The 17,335-nt window shown below is 43.1% G+C and overlaps 1 protein-coding gene across 1 annotated transcript; it reads left to right on the top strand.

Moving 5' to 3' along the window:
- Positions 1–5,188: 5,188 nt before the first annotated feature.
- On the top strand, positions 5,189–6,131 carry LOC116057893 (olfactory receptor 11A1-like). Its single transcript, XM_031310478.2, has one exon. It carries the CDS (start codon positions 5,189–5,191, stop codon positions 6,119–6,121), a length of 933 nt encoding a protein of 310 aa, XP_031166338.1. The 3' UTR covers positions 6,122–6,131.
- The last annotated feature ends 11,204 nt before the right edge of the window (positions 6,132–17,335 follow it).

Below are 17,335 nucleotides of genomic sequence, written 5' to 3'. Positions count from 1 at the left end.
CCTCCACTATACCTTTAACGATTCCAATTGGTTTAAAGAAATGCAAACAACGCAAGCCATTGAAATCATAAACTCATTATGAAAACGTTTACTGAGGTGATAAATCAAATGAGAAGTAGAGTAATTTTTTTCATAGACTAATATAGAAAGTGACTTAATTTTGGAGCCAGTGGAGTCGCCCCCTGCTGGAAAGTAGTGAGAATGCAGGTTTAAGACAGTAATGCGTTGGCATTATCTTTAGGCAAGGTAATTGCTGCTTGGTCTTAATACGAGGTTACATGATTTCCTGCTTTGTTCCCTGGCATAATTACTATGCAAGCCTGGCACCAGGGTAAAATGAATAAGGAGGCACGTAAAAATTGCAAGGGAACGATTTGTTTTCTTTCATAATGTAGGCTACAATTTATTTATCAAGGCTTTATCCGCTCCCGCAACAGGGTTAACACTCGGAAATGTGGCATTGCTTGTCCATTTTGGCAAATTTTAAAAAAATAATAAGTATGACTTGACAAAGTAACATTTACATTACATACATTTAAGACTTATAAAACTACCTTTCTGACATATTTGCTGAAACTGACCCTATGTTCCAGTAGAACTACATGAAGCAGGTCATTTAAAAAAAAAATCTGGCTCCTCTGGCTCCACCTACAGCCTGTAGTGCGATTTGCAAATATCCACAGCTCCCTGTTCAGATGCACCAATCAGGGCCAAGGGGGATGTCTAACTCTGTGTCAATCACTGCTCATGTACACACATTCATTCTCCCTTGTAGGGTAGAGGGGCTTAGGAGACTGTTTTGGACTTTAGTAGAAAGGGGGGAGGGACTGAGAAGTTGTCGATGTTGAAATTTTTAGGCTAAGACCTGGATCTTTGCAATCCTACCGACGGCACCTAAATTTCCTTCGGGATTAATAAAGTATCTCTATCTATCTATCTATCTATCTATCTATCTATCTATCTATCTATCTATCTATATATCTAAGAGTCAGTTTATGAGCTGTAGGTTCTTTCACTACAGATCAAATACACACACAAAGGCTGTGACTGTGCTCTCCCAGTGCGTGCTCCCAGTAGTAGACACGTCCCGTAATAGTTGAGCCTACACTAAGAAATATAAATAAGTATAATTAGTTTAGCTAGCACAGTAAGCTGTAACTGACAGTAAAGAGAAAACCTCTGGGTGTCAAGGTTGGACGGTCCTCCGTTATCGGACAGATGCTCAAATTGTCTCTAAGCGCCGCGGTGGGGTTAATGAAGTAAGAGGACGGCTGGAGCACTCACTCTCTGTGTCCAATATCGCCATGGATGGGATTGTTAGTAGTTGCGATAAAGACGCCAGGGAAACCTTGTAGTCCAATAGTAATTGTGTTGTGTTTGTCAGTTTTACGGATGTAAGATGTTAAAACAAGGGGGGTGAAAACATTTGCCCCCTTGTGGTGCCTGGTGCGCTACTGCGGCACTAGAGGGCGGTGCTGCCAACCAATAAACGGAAATATGGGTCGTAATATGTGCTTGTACAAATGACCTATGTGGTCATTTTTTGGAGGACAGTCGGTTTTAATGCTCCTATTTCTTAATCTGTCTTTTTACATGTATTTGTAATGTTTTGTGATTCACATTGAATTGCAGCTTTTTGTATAATAGCTTCTACATCTAGAAAACTAACCTAAACATATTGCTTTTGAACATGGTAGCTGGTAAATTTGGAGAATCTGTGTTATTGTAAGAATTTATGTCTTGACTGTTTGCAGGCTGAATACTGCTTGTGTGTTAATACAGTGAGTCCAGAATAAGCGTAAATTCGACATTTAAACTAATTTGATTTCTGCGAATCTCCTACAAAATGTAACATTGTCAACTGTTTCTCCTGTGCAAACTTGAAAGGTTGTGTTGTGAACCAAACGAATGATCATATACAATTTCATAATTTATCCATTCTGTCTTATGACAGATATCCTGCTATCTGTTATCCTCTACAATATAACACACAAATGACATCCACCAAGGTTGCCGTGCTTATTGTTCTATCATTGTAATACCCATTTGTTGGAGTTGCTGTCGCAATATCTTTGAGTGTTCCTTTACAGCTGTGTGGGAACATTAACATCCTTAACACAGTTTACTGTGTTAACTACTCTATTGTCAAACTAGCCTGCTCTGAAACTAGAGTCAATAACATTTATGGACTCATTTACACTTGTCTTGTAGTCTTTGGTCCTCTCAGTTTAATCCTTTACACGTACATCAAGATCCTGAAAGTTTGTTTTTCTGGTTCTAGACAGACCAGACAGAAAGCTGTCAGTACCTACACACCTCACCTCGCTTCTCTACTCAACTTTTCTTTTGGGTGTTTCGTTCAACAAATGACAACCAATGGAGTCTGTAAAAGTCAGACACAAAGTGTGATGGCTGCTAGGCAAATGTCAAGAAAGATAGCAAAGTCTGAGCTGCACTGTCTGTCGTATATTAAAATTGCAAAATTCCCATTTACATTCATTTTATACATGCGTTTAAAAAGCATTAATGCATTTAGTTTTTCAGCACACCATTGAAGGCATGTCCTCAGGAGTGGCACCAGATCATACCCTCCATATTTAGTAAAAATCAAATGAGCCCTTCATGAGATTTAGGGCCCTATTTTAACGATCTGAGACACAAGTGTCAAACGCCAAAGGCAAGTAGGTTTGTGGGTGGATCTCGGGCGCTGTTGCTATTGTACCGGCGGGATAAATGACTCTTGCGTCCAACGCAAATCTAAAATGGGTTGGTCTGAAATAGCTACATTACTCATAGGTGTGGTTTGGGCGTAACGTACAATAAACCAATCAGAGCGTTATCTCACATTCCCTTTAAAAGCAGGTGCGCTTGTTCCATGGCGGATTGCTATTATAATGACGGATTTGCTAGGTGCACGCTCTTAATACATCCATGGGCGCACGCCAGGAGTGGTTCACAGCCGAAGAGACCGACGTTTGCTATTGATTTTTCTTTTTGACAAAATTTCTCAAAAAACTCTCACTGAATCACAAGGTTATGAATGCATGGTGATATTTTTGCAATGTAACATTAGACCAAGATTACCTCACTATAGACGATGCAGCTCTTCTGTCTCTCCTCTCCCGTGCTGCTGCTGGGGCATTTGGGTTAAGTGGCATCGGCACATGCAGTTCAACATCACATCTCCTTAAGTCCTCTAATATTTCCTCATTTATGTCATCAACACATCCATGATTCATGGAAATGTGTAAAACAAGGTCATATTTCTTCTTGTATTTATGTATGGTTTGCAAAAATGGGAACTGCTGGATCTGTGAGATGAGAGAAGCAAAGTGTATGCGCGTTGTGCACACTCTACATTACGGCCAAGTATGCGCCCTTAAAATAGCATCTGAATAATGCGCCACTGACTTTAGCCTCAACACAGTCTCACTCTCACTCGTCCAGGCATTACCAGTTCCCCCTCACTACACATTTAGATATCCTGGGTCTCTGATCGGTCACAAGATTTCCAGAGTCGGTCATTGACCTTTGGCCATAAAATGGGCATGTACCAACTACCCTTATGATTTGCCCTATGCTCGAATATGGTGTTCCATATGGAGAATGTGACTTACACAGAGGGTATTAGCAAAAGCCCCTCAGTTTTAGATTCATTCACTTTCTTTTCAGTGAAGTACATGGGCAGAGAGGTGACCAATTGTTTTTTTGGGGAAAATCCAACACTGTGGCAGTCATCCAGGTCCTTGAGAGAATACCTGCACTTTCCAGGCATCTCTGACTCTGTGTAACTCAAGGCCCTATCCAGAAAATTGGTTCAAGAAATGCCCTGTGCATACAGTCGAGCCCAACTATTGTATATTTAGTTGATATTGTCAACACTGTTATTTAGCTCCAGCTCAACATGCTAAGGCCTCTGACCTTGCCTATCATTTGGGGAGCCATAAACCAAATCTTTATGCCCGTTTTTGTGGGTCATCAGCTAACCAGGAAATGACCTCACTTGTTTTTTTTGCACTAAGCCTGAATAGATCTCAACACTGATTGCCCACTTTTCACTTCCTGACACTATTTTGAAGAGGCATCATCACTGTGTCTGGACCTTAACGATTCTGATTGGTTTTAAGAAATGCAAACAAGGCCAACGATTAGGATCAAAAAAATCATTATGAAAATGTTTACTGAGGTCATAAATCAAATGAGAAGTAGGGTAATTTTTTTCATAGATTTCTATGGAAACTGACTTGTTTGGATAGAATGCAGCTTTACGGTAGTTATGCATTGGCATTACTTCTTGGCACGGAAGTTGCTACTTGGTCTTAATACCAGGTTACATGACTTCCTGCTTTGCTCTCGCCATAACTACTACGGCACAAGAGGGCAGCACTGGCTTCCAATAAATGTAAATGGGTCGTAATTTCTTCTTATACAAATGACCTATGGGGTCGTTTTTCGGAGGACAGTCTCAGTGTTAACTGTCCTGTTTCTTCATCTGTCTTTTTTACATGTATGTATTTCTAATGTCTTGCGAATGACATTAAATTGCGCTTTTTGTATAAAAGTTCTATACATAGAAAAACATTACTTTATTATTAAAATTGACAAATGATATTTGGTTATCAAAAACAGTTGCTGATCAATTTTAGGTTGATTGACTAACTGATTAATAACTACAGTAGAGTATATGTCATGGGGGAAAAATAATCAATTCATGTTTGCTTACTTTAGTTTTGTTTTACCGACCAATGTTGTTGTTTTTTAATATGGTCAGAGTAGATGTTCAGATATCAGTTAGATGTGTCCCGTGGTAATGAGGCCTGACTGCTGATGTGTACACCCTCTGACTTGAAGAGTTTAAAAGAAGCAGACGCAGAGTTTCATCTCAGTCACAGCAAATGAATGTAAGGTATCATGCAATGTCATGAACTGTGTTCTGTCATTTCTAACCTAAACATTATATTGTCTTTAAGTAAGGTAAATGGTAAATTAGGAGAATCTGTGTTATTGTGAGAATTGATGTCATTACTGTCTGCAGGCTGAATACTGCTTGTGTGTTAATGCAATAAGTCCAGGATAAGCATACATTTAACATTTAAACTAGTTTGATTTCTGCTAATCTCCTACAAATGTAACATTGTCAACTGTTCATCCTGTGCAAATTTGAAAGGTTGTGTTGTGACCCAAACAGATGATCATGATAAACTCTACACAGGTTTCATATTTCACTTTTGGTGCATACTTTGATATTGGGCTCTTTAAATACTTATTTTTCACGATTATTATGTGTTTTTATACTGTAATAGTTTGTGCTAATCTTTTGCTGATTGTGGTTATCTGTAAGAACAGAAGTTTACATGAACCTATGTACCTTTTTCTGTGCAGCCTGTTTGTAAATGAACTGTATGGTAGTACAACAATGTTTCCATTCCTTCTGGTTCAGATCCTCTCTGACATTCACACGGTTTCTGCTTCTCTTTGTTTCCTTCAGATTTATTGTGTGTTTGCATATGGAACTATAGAAATTATTAATTTATCCGTAATGTCTTATGACAGATATCTTGCTATCTGTTATCCTCTGCAATATAACATACGTATGACATCTAACAAGGTTGCCATGCTTATTGCTCTAACATGGTTATTCCCATTGATTGAAGTTGCTGTCAAAATATCTTTGAGTTCCTCTTTACAGCTGTGTGGGAACATCATTAACAAAGTTTACTGTGATAACTACTCTATTGTCAAACTGGCCTGCTCTGACACCAGAGTGAACAACATTTATGGACTCATTTACACTTGTCTTGTAATCTTTGGTCCTCTCAGTTTAATCCTTTACACCTACATGATGATCCTTAAAGTTTGTTTTTCTGGTTCTAAACAGACCAGACAGAAAGCTCTCAGTACCTGTACACCTCACCTCGCTTCTGTACTCAACTTTTTCTTTGGTTCTTTCTTTGAAATAGTACAGAGCAGGTTTAATATGAGCAGTGTACCCATGATGTTGCGCATTTTTTTGTCATTATACGTTCTGACCTGCCAACCAATCTTTAACCCTTTAATGTATGGTCTGCAAATGTCAAAAATACGTGGCTTATGTAAAAGTCTTGTCTTTGGTAAAATGTAAACTAATGTTAAAGATGTGTTTAATGTCCACTTACTTTGGAACTTTATTTAGCATAATATGTATTCCTTAAATCGTCTAGTTTGATATGATACCAATACCTTCATACGAACTTTGAAACGGAGACTCTTAAAAGATCCATCTCGGGATTTTATGAAAAAATATCGTATCATTCAAATGAACATCGATTTTAATTGGAAAATCGATTTATTAAACCCAGCCCTAATAACAAAGGTGAAGAAAGCATTGGTGCCTGTTATATAATATGTACGTCAACTAAAGTGTCCCCTTTAACTCTGCTCAACAGAGTCATGTCACTACGATTTCATAGCATTTTATAATGTTTTGAGGGAAGTGGCAGCAATAGTTTTACGATGGTGGGCCACTGCAACAAAACTTAAAAATGGGCTGATGTTACTGCTTGTAAAATGGATCCAAGGGTTGTTTTTCAGAGGAGAGCCGTGCAATTTTCCAACACACTTCTGTACACTGAAATGCAAGTTCAAGGAAATTAAAGAAAATAGGAATAGGGAAAAGGCCAGCTCCTGGTTCCAGAGCTTAAGAGAGTTTAAATTTAATATTCTTAGAACCAGTTTTGTAGTCAACACATAGACTGAAATAATAGTGGACGTAGCAGCCGTGACGTGATCCATTGGTTTGTGGGCTGCCATACTTAAAGCTTGAGTTTGGCACTAATATTCACCGGGTCACTGGTTTAATGGTAAGACTTCTAGGGTCGGTCATTGAGCTTTGGCCATAAAATGTGCATGTACCAACTACCCCTCTGAATTGCCATATACTCCTATACGGTGCTCCTTATGGACAACATGACTAACAAAGTGGTCTAATAGCACAAAACAAAAGCATAACAGTTTCAGATGCAGTCAGTTTCCTTTCAGTGACATGCAGGGGCATAGAGGTGACCAACTTGTTCTCCGTGGGGAAAATCCAACATCACGGCAGTCATCCAGGCCTGTATACTTGCACTTTCCAGGCATCTCTGACTGTGTAACTCAAGGCCCTAATTTGGTTTCAGAAATGGCCCTGTGCATACAGATGAGCCCAACTATTATATATTGAGTTGTTATGGTCAACATTCTTCTCTAGCTCAACATACTAAGGCTGCTGACCTTGCCTGCCATTTGCGGAGCAATAAACCAAACCTTTATGCTCATTCTTGTGGGTCAACAGCCCACTGGGCAATGACCTCACTTGGGGGTTTTTTCTGAGCCTGAATAAAGCTCAACACTGACTGCCCACTTTTCACTTCCCGAGACTATTTCAAAGAGCCATCGTCACTGTGTCTGGAGCTTAACGATTCCAATTGGTTTAAAGAAATGCAAACAACGCAAGCAATTGAAATCATAATGTAGGCTACAATTTATTTATTTATCAAGGCTTTACCCGCTGCCGCAACAGGGTTAACACTCCCAAATGTGGCATTGCTTGTTCATTTTGGCTAATTTTGACAAAGTAACATTTAAAGGTGCAGTAGGTAAGACTTATAAAACTTACTTTCTGTCATATTTGGTGAACCTGACCCTATATTTGAGTAGAACTACATGAAGCAGGTCATTTAAAAAAAAATCTGGCTCCTCTGGCTCCACCTACAGCCTGTAGTGCGATTTTCAAAAATCCACAGCTCCCTGTTCAGATGCACCAATCAGGGCCGGGAGAGGGGGGTGTGTCTAACTGTGTGTCAATCACTGCTCATGCACACGCATTCATTCTCCCTGGTGGGAGAGGGGGGATTAGGAGACTGTATTGCACTTTAGCAGAAAGGGGGGAGGGACTGAGAAGTTGTAGATGTTCAAATTATTTGGCTAAGTCCTGGATCTTCGCAATCCTACCTACAGCACCTTTAAGAGTCAGTTTATAAGCTGTAGGCTCTTTCACTACAAATCAAACACACACAAAGGCTGTGACTGCGCTTTCCCAGTGCGTGCTCTCAGTAGTAGACACGTCCCGTAATAGTTGAGCCTACACTAAGGAATATAAATAAGTATAATTAGTTTAGCTAGCACAGTAAGCTATAACTGACAGTAAAGAGAAAACCTCTGGGTGTCAAGGTTGGACGGTCCTCCGTTATCGGACAGATGCTCAAAATGTCTCTAAGCGCCGCGGTGGGGTTAATGAAGTAAGAGGACGGCTGGAGCGCTCACTCTCTGTGTCCAATATCGCCACAGATGGGATTGTTAGTAGTTGTGATAAAAACACCAGGGAGACCTTGTAGCCTAATCGTAATTGTGTTGTTGTGTTTGTCAGTTTAACGGATGTAAGATGTTAAAACAAGGGGGGTGAAAACATTTGCCCCCTTGTGGTGCCTGGTGCACTACTGTGGCACTAGAGGGCGGTGCTGCCAACCAATAAACGGAAGTATGGGTCGTAATATGTGCTTGTACAAATGACCTATGTGGTCATTTTTTGGAGGACAGTCGGTTTTAATGATCCTATTTCTTAATCTGTCTTTTTACATGTATTTGTAATGTTTTGTGATTCACATTGAATTGCAGCTTTTTGTATAATAGCTTCTACATCTAGAAAACTAACCTAAACATATTGCTTTTGAACATGTGTTGTTGTAAGAATTTATGTCTTAACTGTTTGCAGGCTGAATACTGCTTGTGTGTTAATACAGTGAGTCCAGAATAAGCGCAAATTCGACATTTAAACTAATTTGATTTCTGCGAATCTCCTACAAAATGTAACATTGTCAACTGTTTATCCTGTGCAAACTTGAAAGGTTGTGTTGTGAACCAAACGAATGATCATATACAATTTCATAATTTATCCATTCTGTCTTATGACAGATATCTTGCTGTTATCCTCTGCAATATAACATACAAATGTCAAGAAAGATCGCAAATTCTGAGCTGCACTGTCTGCAAATTGCGAAACTCCCATTTTCTTCTCATTTTATACATGCATTTAAAAAGCATGAATGCATTTTTTCAGTACACCATTGTAGGTGTGGCCTCAGGAGTCGCACCAGATCGTACCCTCCCTATTTAGTAAAAATCACATGAGCCCTTCATGAGATTTAGGGCCCTATTTTAACAATCCGAAACGCAAGTATCAAACGCAAGTAGCTTTGTGGGCTGATCTCTGGCGCTGTTGCTATTATACCGGTGGGATAAATGACTCTTGCACCCGACGCAAATCTAAAATGGGTTGGTCTGAAGTAGCTACATTACTCATAGGTGTGGTTTGGGCGTAACGTGCAATAAACCAATCAGAGCGTTATCTCACATTCCCTTTAAAAGCAGGTGCGCTTGTTCCATGGCGGATTGCTATTAAAATGGCGGATTTGCTAGGCACACGCTCTTAATGCATCCATGGGCGCACGTCAGGAGTGGTTCACAGCCGAGGAGACCGACGTTTGCTTGGGGGAATTACTGAAATTGTTGGGTCTTCATAGAGTGTGGTCTAGACCTACTCTATCTGTAAAGTGTCCTGAGATAACTCTTGTTATGATTTGATACTGTAAATAAAATTGAATTGAATTGAATTAAATTATTGATTTTTCTTTTTGACAAAATGTAAATAAATAAATGTCACAAAAACATACTTTCCGATGTTTTGGGCTCACTGAATCACGAGGTTATGAATGCATGGTGATATTTTTGCAATGTGGTCTAACATTAGACCAAGATTACCTCACTATAGACGATGCAGCTCTTCTGTCTCTCCTCTCCCGTGCTGCTGCTGGGGCATTTGGGTTAAGTGGCATCAGCACATGCAGTTCAACATCACATCTCCTTAAGTCCTCTAATATTTCCTTATTTATGTCAGCAACACATCCATGATTCATGGAAATGTTGTGTAAAACAAGGTCATATTTTTCCTTGTATTTATGTATGGTTTGCAAAAATGGGAACTGCTGGGTCCGTGAGATGAGAGAAGCAAAGTGTATGCGCGTTATAACGCGCCACTGACTTTAGTCTAGATTTTTCCTGGTCTGTGGCGGAATTGTTTTCTGAAACTGCAAAATAGCACTAGGGAACGTTTGCGCCGGAACACGCCTCCTCTTTTTGCTGAACCGCCCCCAGGAGCGCAAATTCATTCCCTAATTTACCGACGTGAGTCTGTGGAGGGAAAAGTCCGCTGTACGTTGGGTACAAAATAGGAATGATACATGCGTCGGTGTACAAAGTCAATTGCGCTGGGTGCAAGATAGGGCCCATAAACCTTTTCAAATTTGTAGCGCCCCCAAATGGCCAATCTTTGCCAAATTTGGTCCAGAGCATCAGAGTGGCATGTTGAAAGTTTTGCGTCAATAACATTTATTTTGGAAGAGATATGCAAAAGTTTGCGTTTTGTTCGCTAGCTACAGAAATGTTATTCTTGTATTTTTGAACCAAGCTAAATTATTTTCATAACTTTTTGTCTGTAGATGCTATATCTCAGGCAGATTGGACGAACAGCCTTCCATTCAGGAAATGCGTGTGTCACGTTCCGCTCCTATGTCAAGTTATTGTTTTGTTGTAGATTCTTATTTTTTCGGGTTGTTTTCACATTTCCTGTTTTATTTTTTAATTCCCTGTTTTCCTTGTGTTGTCTTTGTTTTACTTCCTGTTGTTTCCTTTTCCCACCGTTAGTGATTACCTGTCCCCGCCCTAATGTTTTGCACCTGTGTCTCATTGTCTTCTCTGTTTGGTGTATTTAAGTTCAGTCTTCCTCTTACCCCAGTGCGAGATTGTCTGCTTCCCCCGTGTACAGCCTTCGAGCGTTTTTCCTTGTGTCCTGAATTATATACCTGATTGTTTCCCTTGGATTTTGACCACTGACTTTGGGATTCTCCCTTTTGCCTGTCGTTTTTGGACACTGTTGCCAGTAAGTTTATTCTGTCTTTTTAAATAAACTCTTGGCATTCCTACGTACCTGAGTCGTGCATTTGTGGGTCCATACATCTGTGAGCCTGATAGTACAATCTCGCCACAATATGGACTCCGCCGGCTCCGACAAGGTACAGAACGCGCTACGAGCTCAAGGACAGCGACTTCATCAGTTTGAGGAGGTACTGTCTGCCATTCAGCGGGAGTTGAGTGGGATGGCGGAGCGTCAGCAGGGATTCCAGCAGGCTGTTGGCGATCAAGTTTCCCGTCTGACTACACAGTTTCAAGCTATCCAGTCTGCTTCCACGCCACCCGTCTCTCAAGACTCCTTGGGCCCGGCTTCTACCTCTGAGCCCTCGGGAGGTGTGGATTCCGCCGCTCCACCCGTTCCGTCGTCTGCCAGTTTCTCTGCTATGCCTCATCTGTCTCGTCCTGAGCGTTTCTCCGGTGAGTCTGGTGACTGTCGAGCATTTCTGACGCAGTGTGGTTTACACTTTGAACTCCAGTCAGTCCATTATCCTACAGACAGAACCAAGATTGCTTACTTGATTTCTCATTTGTCTGGACGGGCTGAGGCATGGGCTACGGCGGAGTGGGCTAGGAATTCGCCTCTATGTGACTCTTTTGCTCACTTTTCTCAGACATTCACTCAGATTTTTCAGCATGTCACTCCGGGTAGAGAGGCGGCCCGGATGCTGGTGAATCTTCGGCAGGGCAGGCGGAGAGTGGCTGACTACGCCATCGAGTTCCGCACGGTGGCAGCAGAGAGCAGTTGGAACCAGACTGCTCTAATGGATGCTTTTCTGTGTGGCCTGTCCAGCGCACTAAAGGATCACCTGGCTGCATTAGATCTTCCAGAGGACCTCGACACTCTCATCGCGCTGGCCATAAAGATCGACAAACGGCTGTTTGAACGTGAGAGGGAGAGAGGTGACGTCAAGAGTTCTTCACGGGATTACTACAGACGGTCCTTTCCTGGCAGCGGGGGCGTGTCCTCGCCGCCACCTCAACCTGTGGATTCTCCGTCGCAGGCTACTAGGTGGGAGGAGCCTATGCAGCTGGGCAGAGCTCGTCTCTCTCCTGAGGAGAGATGGAGGAGGATCAAGGACGGCGTTTGCATCTACTGTGGACAGCGGGGCCATTTCATTGGACGGTGTCCAGTAAAAGAAGAGGCTCGCCAGTAAAAGAGAGGATCCTGGTGAGCCATACTTCTGTTACTAACTGTTCCTCTCGTCCCTTGTTTTCTGTGACTGTTGCCTCTAAGGGGATCTCCAGACCTCTGGAGGTTATGGTGGATTCTGGGGCTGATGTCAGTCTCATGGATATTTCTCTGGCTAGAGAATTGGGACTGTGTTCTATTCCTCTTCCTGTACCGCTGAGAGCTACTGCGTTGGATGGTCGGTTTCTATGGCAGGTAACTCATCAAACCTCTCCAGTCATTCTGAGTTTTCCTGACCATCATTCAGAGACTCTTTCATTTTTGCTGGTTAATTCTTCTCTACCTCCAGTTATTCTTGGATTTCCCTGGCTCAGTGAACACAACCCTCACATCGACTGGACCTTGGGGGTTGTCACGGGGTGGGGAGAGGATTGTTCCGGCAAATGCTTCCAATCCAGACCGGCAGGGGGATCAGAGGGGGTCATTTCGGAACCCGCTCTGGGCAGGGTGACTATGGCTCCTGTTCCTACTCAAATTGATTCTGAACATTCCGTTCTTCCCACTGTTAATCTGGAGATCACGGTGGAGGAGAACTTACCTGACCTGTCATCTGTTCCGTCCTGTTACAAGGATTTAGGGGAGGTGTTCAACAAGTCCAGAGCCACTGCCTTACCTCCTCACCGGACGTATGACTGTCCTATTGATCTGTTGCCTGGGTCTGCACCTCCCAAGGGACGTTTGTATTCCCTATCCTCACCCGAGACTGTAGCGATGAAGGATTATATCGATTCGGCTCTGGAGGCTGGAATCATTCGACCCTCGTCTTCACCGGCTGGAGCCGGGTTTTTCTTCGTGGGGAAGAAGGACGGGTCATTGCGACCCTGCATTGACTATCGTGGACTCAATGACATTACCGTGAAGAACAGGTACCCCCTCCCGTTACTTTCCTCCGCTTTTGAACTGTTGCAAGGTGCTACTGTTTTTTCCAAACTTGATTTGAGGAACGCCTATCATTTGGTGAGGATTAGGGAGGGGGATGAATGGAAGACTGCCTTTAACACTCCTAGTGGACATTATGAATATTTGGTTATGCCTTTTGGTTTGACCAATGCCCCTGCTGTTTTTCAAGCTTTGGTCAATGATGTGCTCAGAGATATGCTAAATGTCTTTGTGTTTGTGTATCTTGATGACATACTGATTTTCTCCTGTAACCTTGATGAGCATATTAACCATGTCCGTGCTGTTTTACAGAGACTTCTGAACAATGATCTGTTTGTCAAAGCAGAGAAATGTGAATTTCATGTTCCCAAGGTTTCCTTTTTGGGCTATGTTGTGGCCGAGGGGGAGATGAGCATGGATCCAGAGAAAGTCAAAGCTGTCAAGGAGTGGCCCACCCCCACTAACCGCAAGGAGGTTCAACGGTTTCTGGGGTTTGCTAATTTCTATCGGAAGTTTATCAGAAATTTCAGTTCTGTGGCTGCACCATTACATAAACTAACCTCTTCCAAGTCCAGGTTTGTGTGGTCTCCTCAAGCGGACTCTGCCTTCCAGGTTCTGAAGGAACGTTTTGTGACGGCTCCTGTTCTTACCATGCCTGACCCCTGCCGACAGTTTGTGGTAGAGGTGGATGCCTCAAATGTTGGGCTGGGTGCCATTCTGTCTCAACGCCTTTCCACGGATGGTAAGCTTCACCCCTGTGCTTTTCTCTCTCGGAAATTGTCACCTGCTGAAAGGAACTATGATGTTGGCAATCGGGAGTTGCTGGCAGTTAAGGTGGCGTTGGAGGAGTGGAGACACTGGCTGGAGGGGGCAGAGCATCCTTTCTTGGTGTGGACCGACCACAAGAATCTGGAGTATCTACGATCTGCGAAGCGCCTAAACTCTCGTCAAGCCAGGTGGGCTTTGTTTTTTAATCGTTTCAACTTTTCACTGTCATATCGTCCCGGTTCCAAGAATACCAAACCCGATGCCTTATCCCGACTGTTTGACACTGATTCTCTCCCTAAGTCAGTCGAGACCATTCTTCCAGGCTCATGTGTCGTTGGTGCTGTGTCGTGGGAGGTGGAAGAAAGGGTCAAACGTGCTACCATTGACTTACCTGTCCCGGTCGGCTGTCCACCGAACCGATTGTTTGTCCCTTCTGAGCTCAGATCTCAAGTTGTCCATTGGGCCCACTCCAGTATGTTGTCGTGTCACCCAGGAGTGAAAAGGACTGTTTTTGTGGTGCGACAACGGTTCTGGTGGCCCGGGATCGTGGACTCTGTTAAGGAGTATGTGGCGGCCTGTCCTGTGTGTGCCCAACACAAGTCTTCGCACCAACCCCCTGCTGGATTACTTCACCCTCTTCCGGTGCCCTCTCGACCGTGGTCGGACATATCTCTGGATTTTGTCACAGGTTTGCCCCTTTCTGAGGGGAATACTACTATCCTCACCATTGTTGACAGATTTTCCAAGATGGTTCATTTTGTTCCGCTGCCCAAGTTACCCTCCGCTAAAGAATTGGCGGAGGTTATGCTTTCCAATGTTTTCAAGCTTCATGGTCTTCCCAGGGACGTGGTGTCGGATCGAGGACCCCAGTTCATCTCTTGCTTCTGGAGGGCGTTCTGCAATCTCCTGGGGGCTACTGTGAGTTTGTCCTCGGGATATCACCCCCAATCTAATGGCCAGTCGGAGCGTCTTAATCAGGAGTTGGAGGTGGGGCTACAATGTTTGTCCTCCAGGAATCCTGCTAGCTGGAGCAAACAGCTGATTTGGGTGGAATACGCCCACAACACTTTGCCCTGCTCCTCGACCGGCCTTTCTCCGTTCCAGTGTGTCTATGGATACCAGCCTCCACTTTTTGCTGATCTGGAATGTGAGGTTGGAGTTCCATCTGCCCAGGCCTTGGTTCGCCGCTGTCGGAGGACGTGGACCAGGGCGCGACAGGTTCTGCTCCATAAGTCATCTATGTACAAGAAGTCTGCTGATCGTCGTCGATCCAGAGCTCCTGTCTACGCGGAGGGCCAGAGCGTTTGGCTGAGTACCCGGAACCTTCCTCTTCGGGTGGCGAGCCGTAAGTTGGCACCCCATTTTGTTGGTCCATTCCCTGTCAAGAAAATTATTAATCCTGTTGCTTTGAGATTGAAGCTTCCAAGATCCATGAGAGTGCATCCCACGTTCCACGTTAGTCGTGTGAAGCCGGTTCTGGAAAGTCCACTGGTGCCTGCGACCCCCGCTCCCCCTCCTCCGCGCATGATTGATGGTGGCCCTGTTTACACCGTCAAGAGGCTTCTGGCTGTCAGGAAACGTGGCAGGGGTCGTCAGTTTCTCGTGGACTGGGAGGGGTATGGCCCTGAGGAGAGGTCTTGGGTGTCAGCCAGTAACATACTGGACCCTGATCTCATTCATGACTTTTTCCGGTTGCATCCGGAGATTCCTGGGCCGTCTGGTGTCGGCCTTTGAGGGGGGGGTACTGTCACGTTCCGCTCCTATGTCAAGTTATTGTTTTGTTGTAGATTCTTATTTTTTCGGGTTGTTTTCACATTTTCTGTTTTATTTTTTAATTCCCTGTTTTCCTTGTGTTGTCTTTGTTTTACTTCCTGTTGTTTCCTTTTCCCACCGTTAGTGATTACCTGTCCCCGCCCTAATGTTTTGCACCTGTGTCTCATTGTCTTCTCTGTTTGGTGTATTTAAGTTCAGTCTTCCTCTTACCCCAGTGCGAGATTGTCTGCTTCCCCCGTGTACAGCCTTCGAGCGTTTTTCCTTGTGTCCTGAATTATATACCTGATTGTTTCCCTTGGATTTTGACCACTGACTGTATTTTGGATTCTCCCTTTTGCCTGTCGTTTTTGGACACTGTTGCCAGTAAGTTTATTCTGTCTTTTTAAATAAACTTTTGGCATTCCTACGTACCTGAGTCGTGCATTTGTGGGTCCATACATCTGTGAGCCTGATAGCGTGTCTATAAGGTTTTTACATTTACGATGTAAGGTTTAGGAGTTATAGGGACAAATACGTTATATGAATATAATATAAATATGTTTTTTGTTATGGCCCCCTTTGCTGGCAGAATCCCATCCAGAGATCCCTGTAGAGGACTTAGCCAGTCCTGAAAATTGCACCACCCCACCATGCATGCTGGTACTGGGTTGCCAACCCCCTCAAGCTTGGAACCCTAATGAAATGGTTTCTTTTTCTTGAGGCAAATCTGTAGTCTTTATGCGGATGTCATTATCAACAAATACATGTAATAGTTTACACATATTTGTTAATTCATCCCACCACTGGTGCCTCGCACCCACCCATTTTCTTGGCATGACTTGGGGTGACTAAGGAAGTTTCTCTTGGAGAAGAGCCAGACTTCATGAGGTCGGATGCTGTCATCTCATCCTGAGTTTGCTTAAGAATAGGATTTCTTTCGGTGGAAGTTTGTTGCATGATCCTGATGCTGTCACTCCAGCCTCCTCTGCACCTAATGCCAACCTTCCACCAAATGACTTTCCAAGCAATTCCTCTGTCGCAGACAAGTGTGTTGCTAGAGTCGGGGAGCTCCCGTCGTGTCAATAGTTTGGTGTAAGGGGTTCATAAAACTCACTCCTGTCTGTCTTTCTCCCATCTAGAAGTTCTGACAAAATCAAACCTGTTTTATATTATCCGAAGTTTGAAGTCTTGCTAGTAAAGTTAAATCATGTGAACGTTGTCAACAACCAATGCTCCGTCCAGCACCAAACAGGAAGCAGCAAACCAGGTAAAGCCAGTGATGTTTATGGTTTCATAGCGCTGTGCAAAACAGAAATGTGTTATTTTTTTTAAGCATCACTTAGAAACAAGCACCTTCTCGTTGCCACAACGATCAGGTGCTCTGATAATGAGGTCAGACTGCTGCTGTGGGCGTCTCCTCACTTGAAAGGGTTAAAAGATGCAGAACCATAGTTTCAGCTCAGTTAGGACGGACTCACAGTCCGACAGAAGCAGATGATTGTTAAGATTCGGGCAATGTCATAAACTGTTGTGTAATGTCTTACCTTTAGTATAACAACACACACTTGAGGAATGGTAAGTATGAGGAATTAATTTCTCTCCTGTTTGTTGATTGAATTCTGTTTGTGACCAATGCTTTATCTATACACAGTCTGAAGAAAGCTTTAAAGGTTTCACTAAACTTTCAGAAATCCTTTAAGAAAATGTAACACGAAGTTATCTTGTAAAATGTTATAATTTTTGTTTTTCAGAATCAGGAGGATC

Source organism: Sander lucioperca, chromosome 5 (assembly GCF_008315115.2).
Source record: "Sander lucioperca isolate FBNREF2018 chromosome 5, SLUC_FBN_1.2, whole genome shotgun sequence".
Lineage (NCBI taxonomy): Eukaryota > Metazoa > Chordata > Actinopteri > Perciformes > Percidae > Sander > Sander lucioperca.
This window is presented reverse-complemented; position numbering and strand designations above follow the sequence as displayed.

Coding starts and splice junctions, on each gene's coding strand:
- LOC116057893 (XM_031310478.2), top strand. CDS start 5,189: ATGATCATGATAAACTCTACACAGGTTTCATATTTCACTTTTGGTGCA.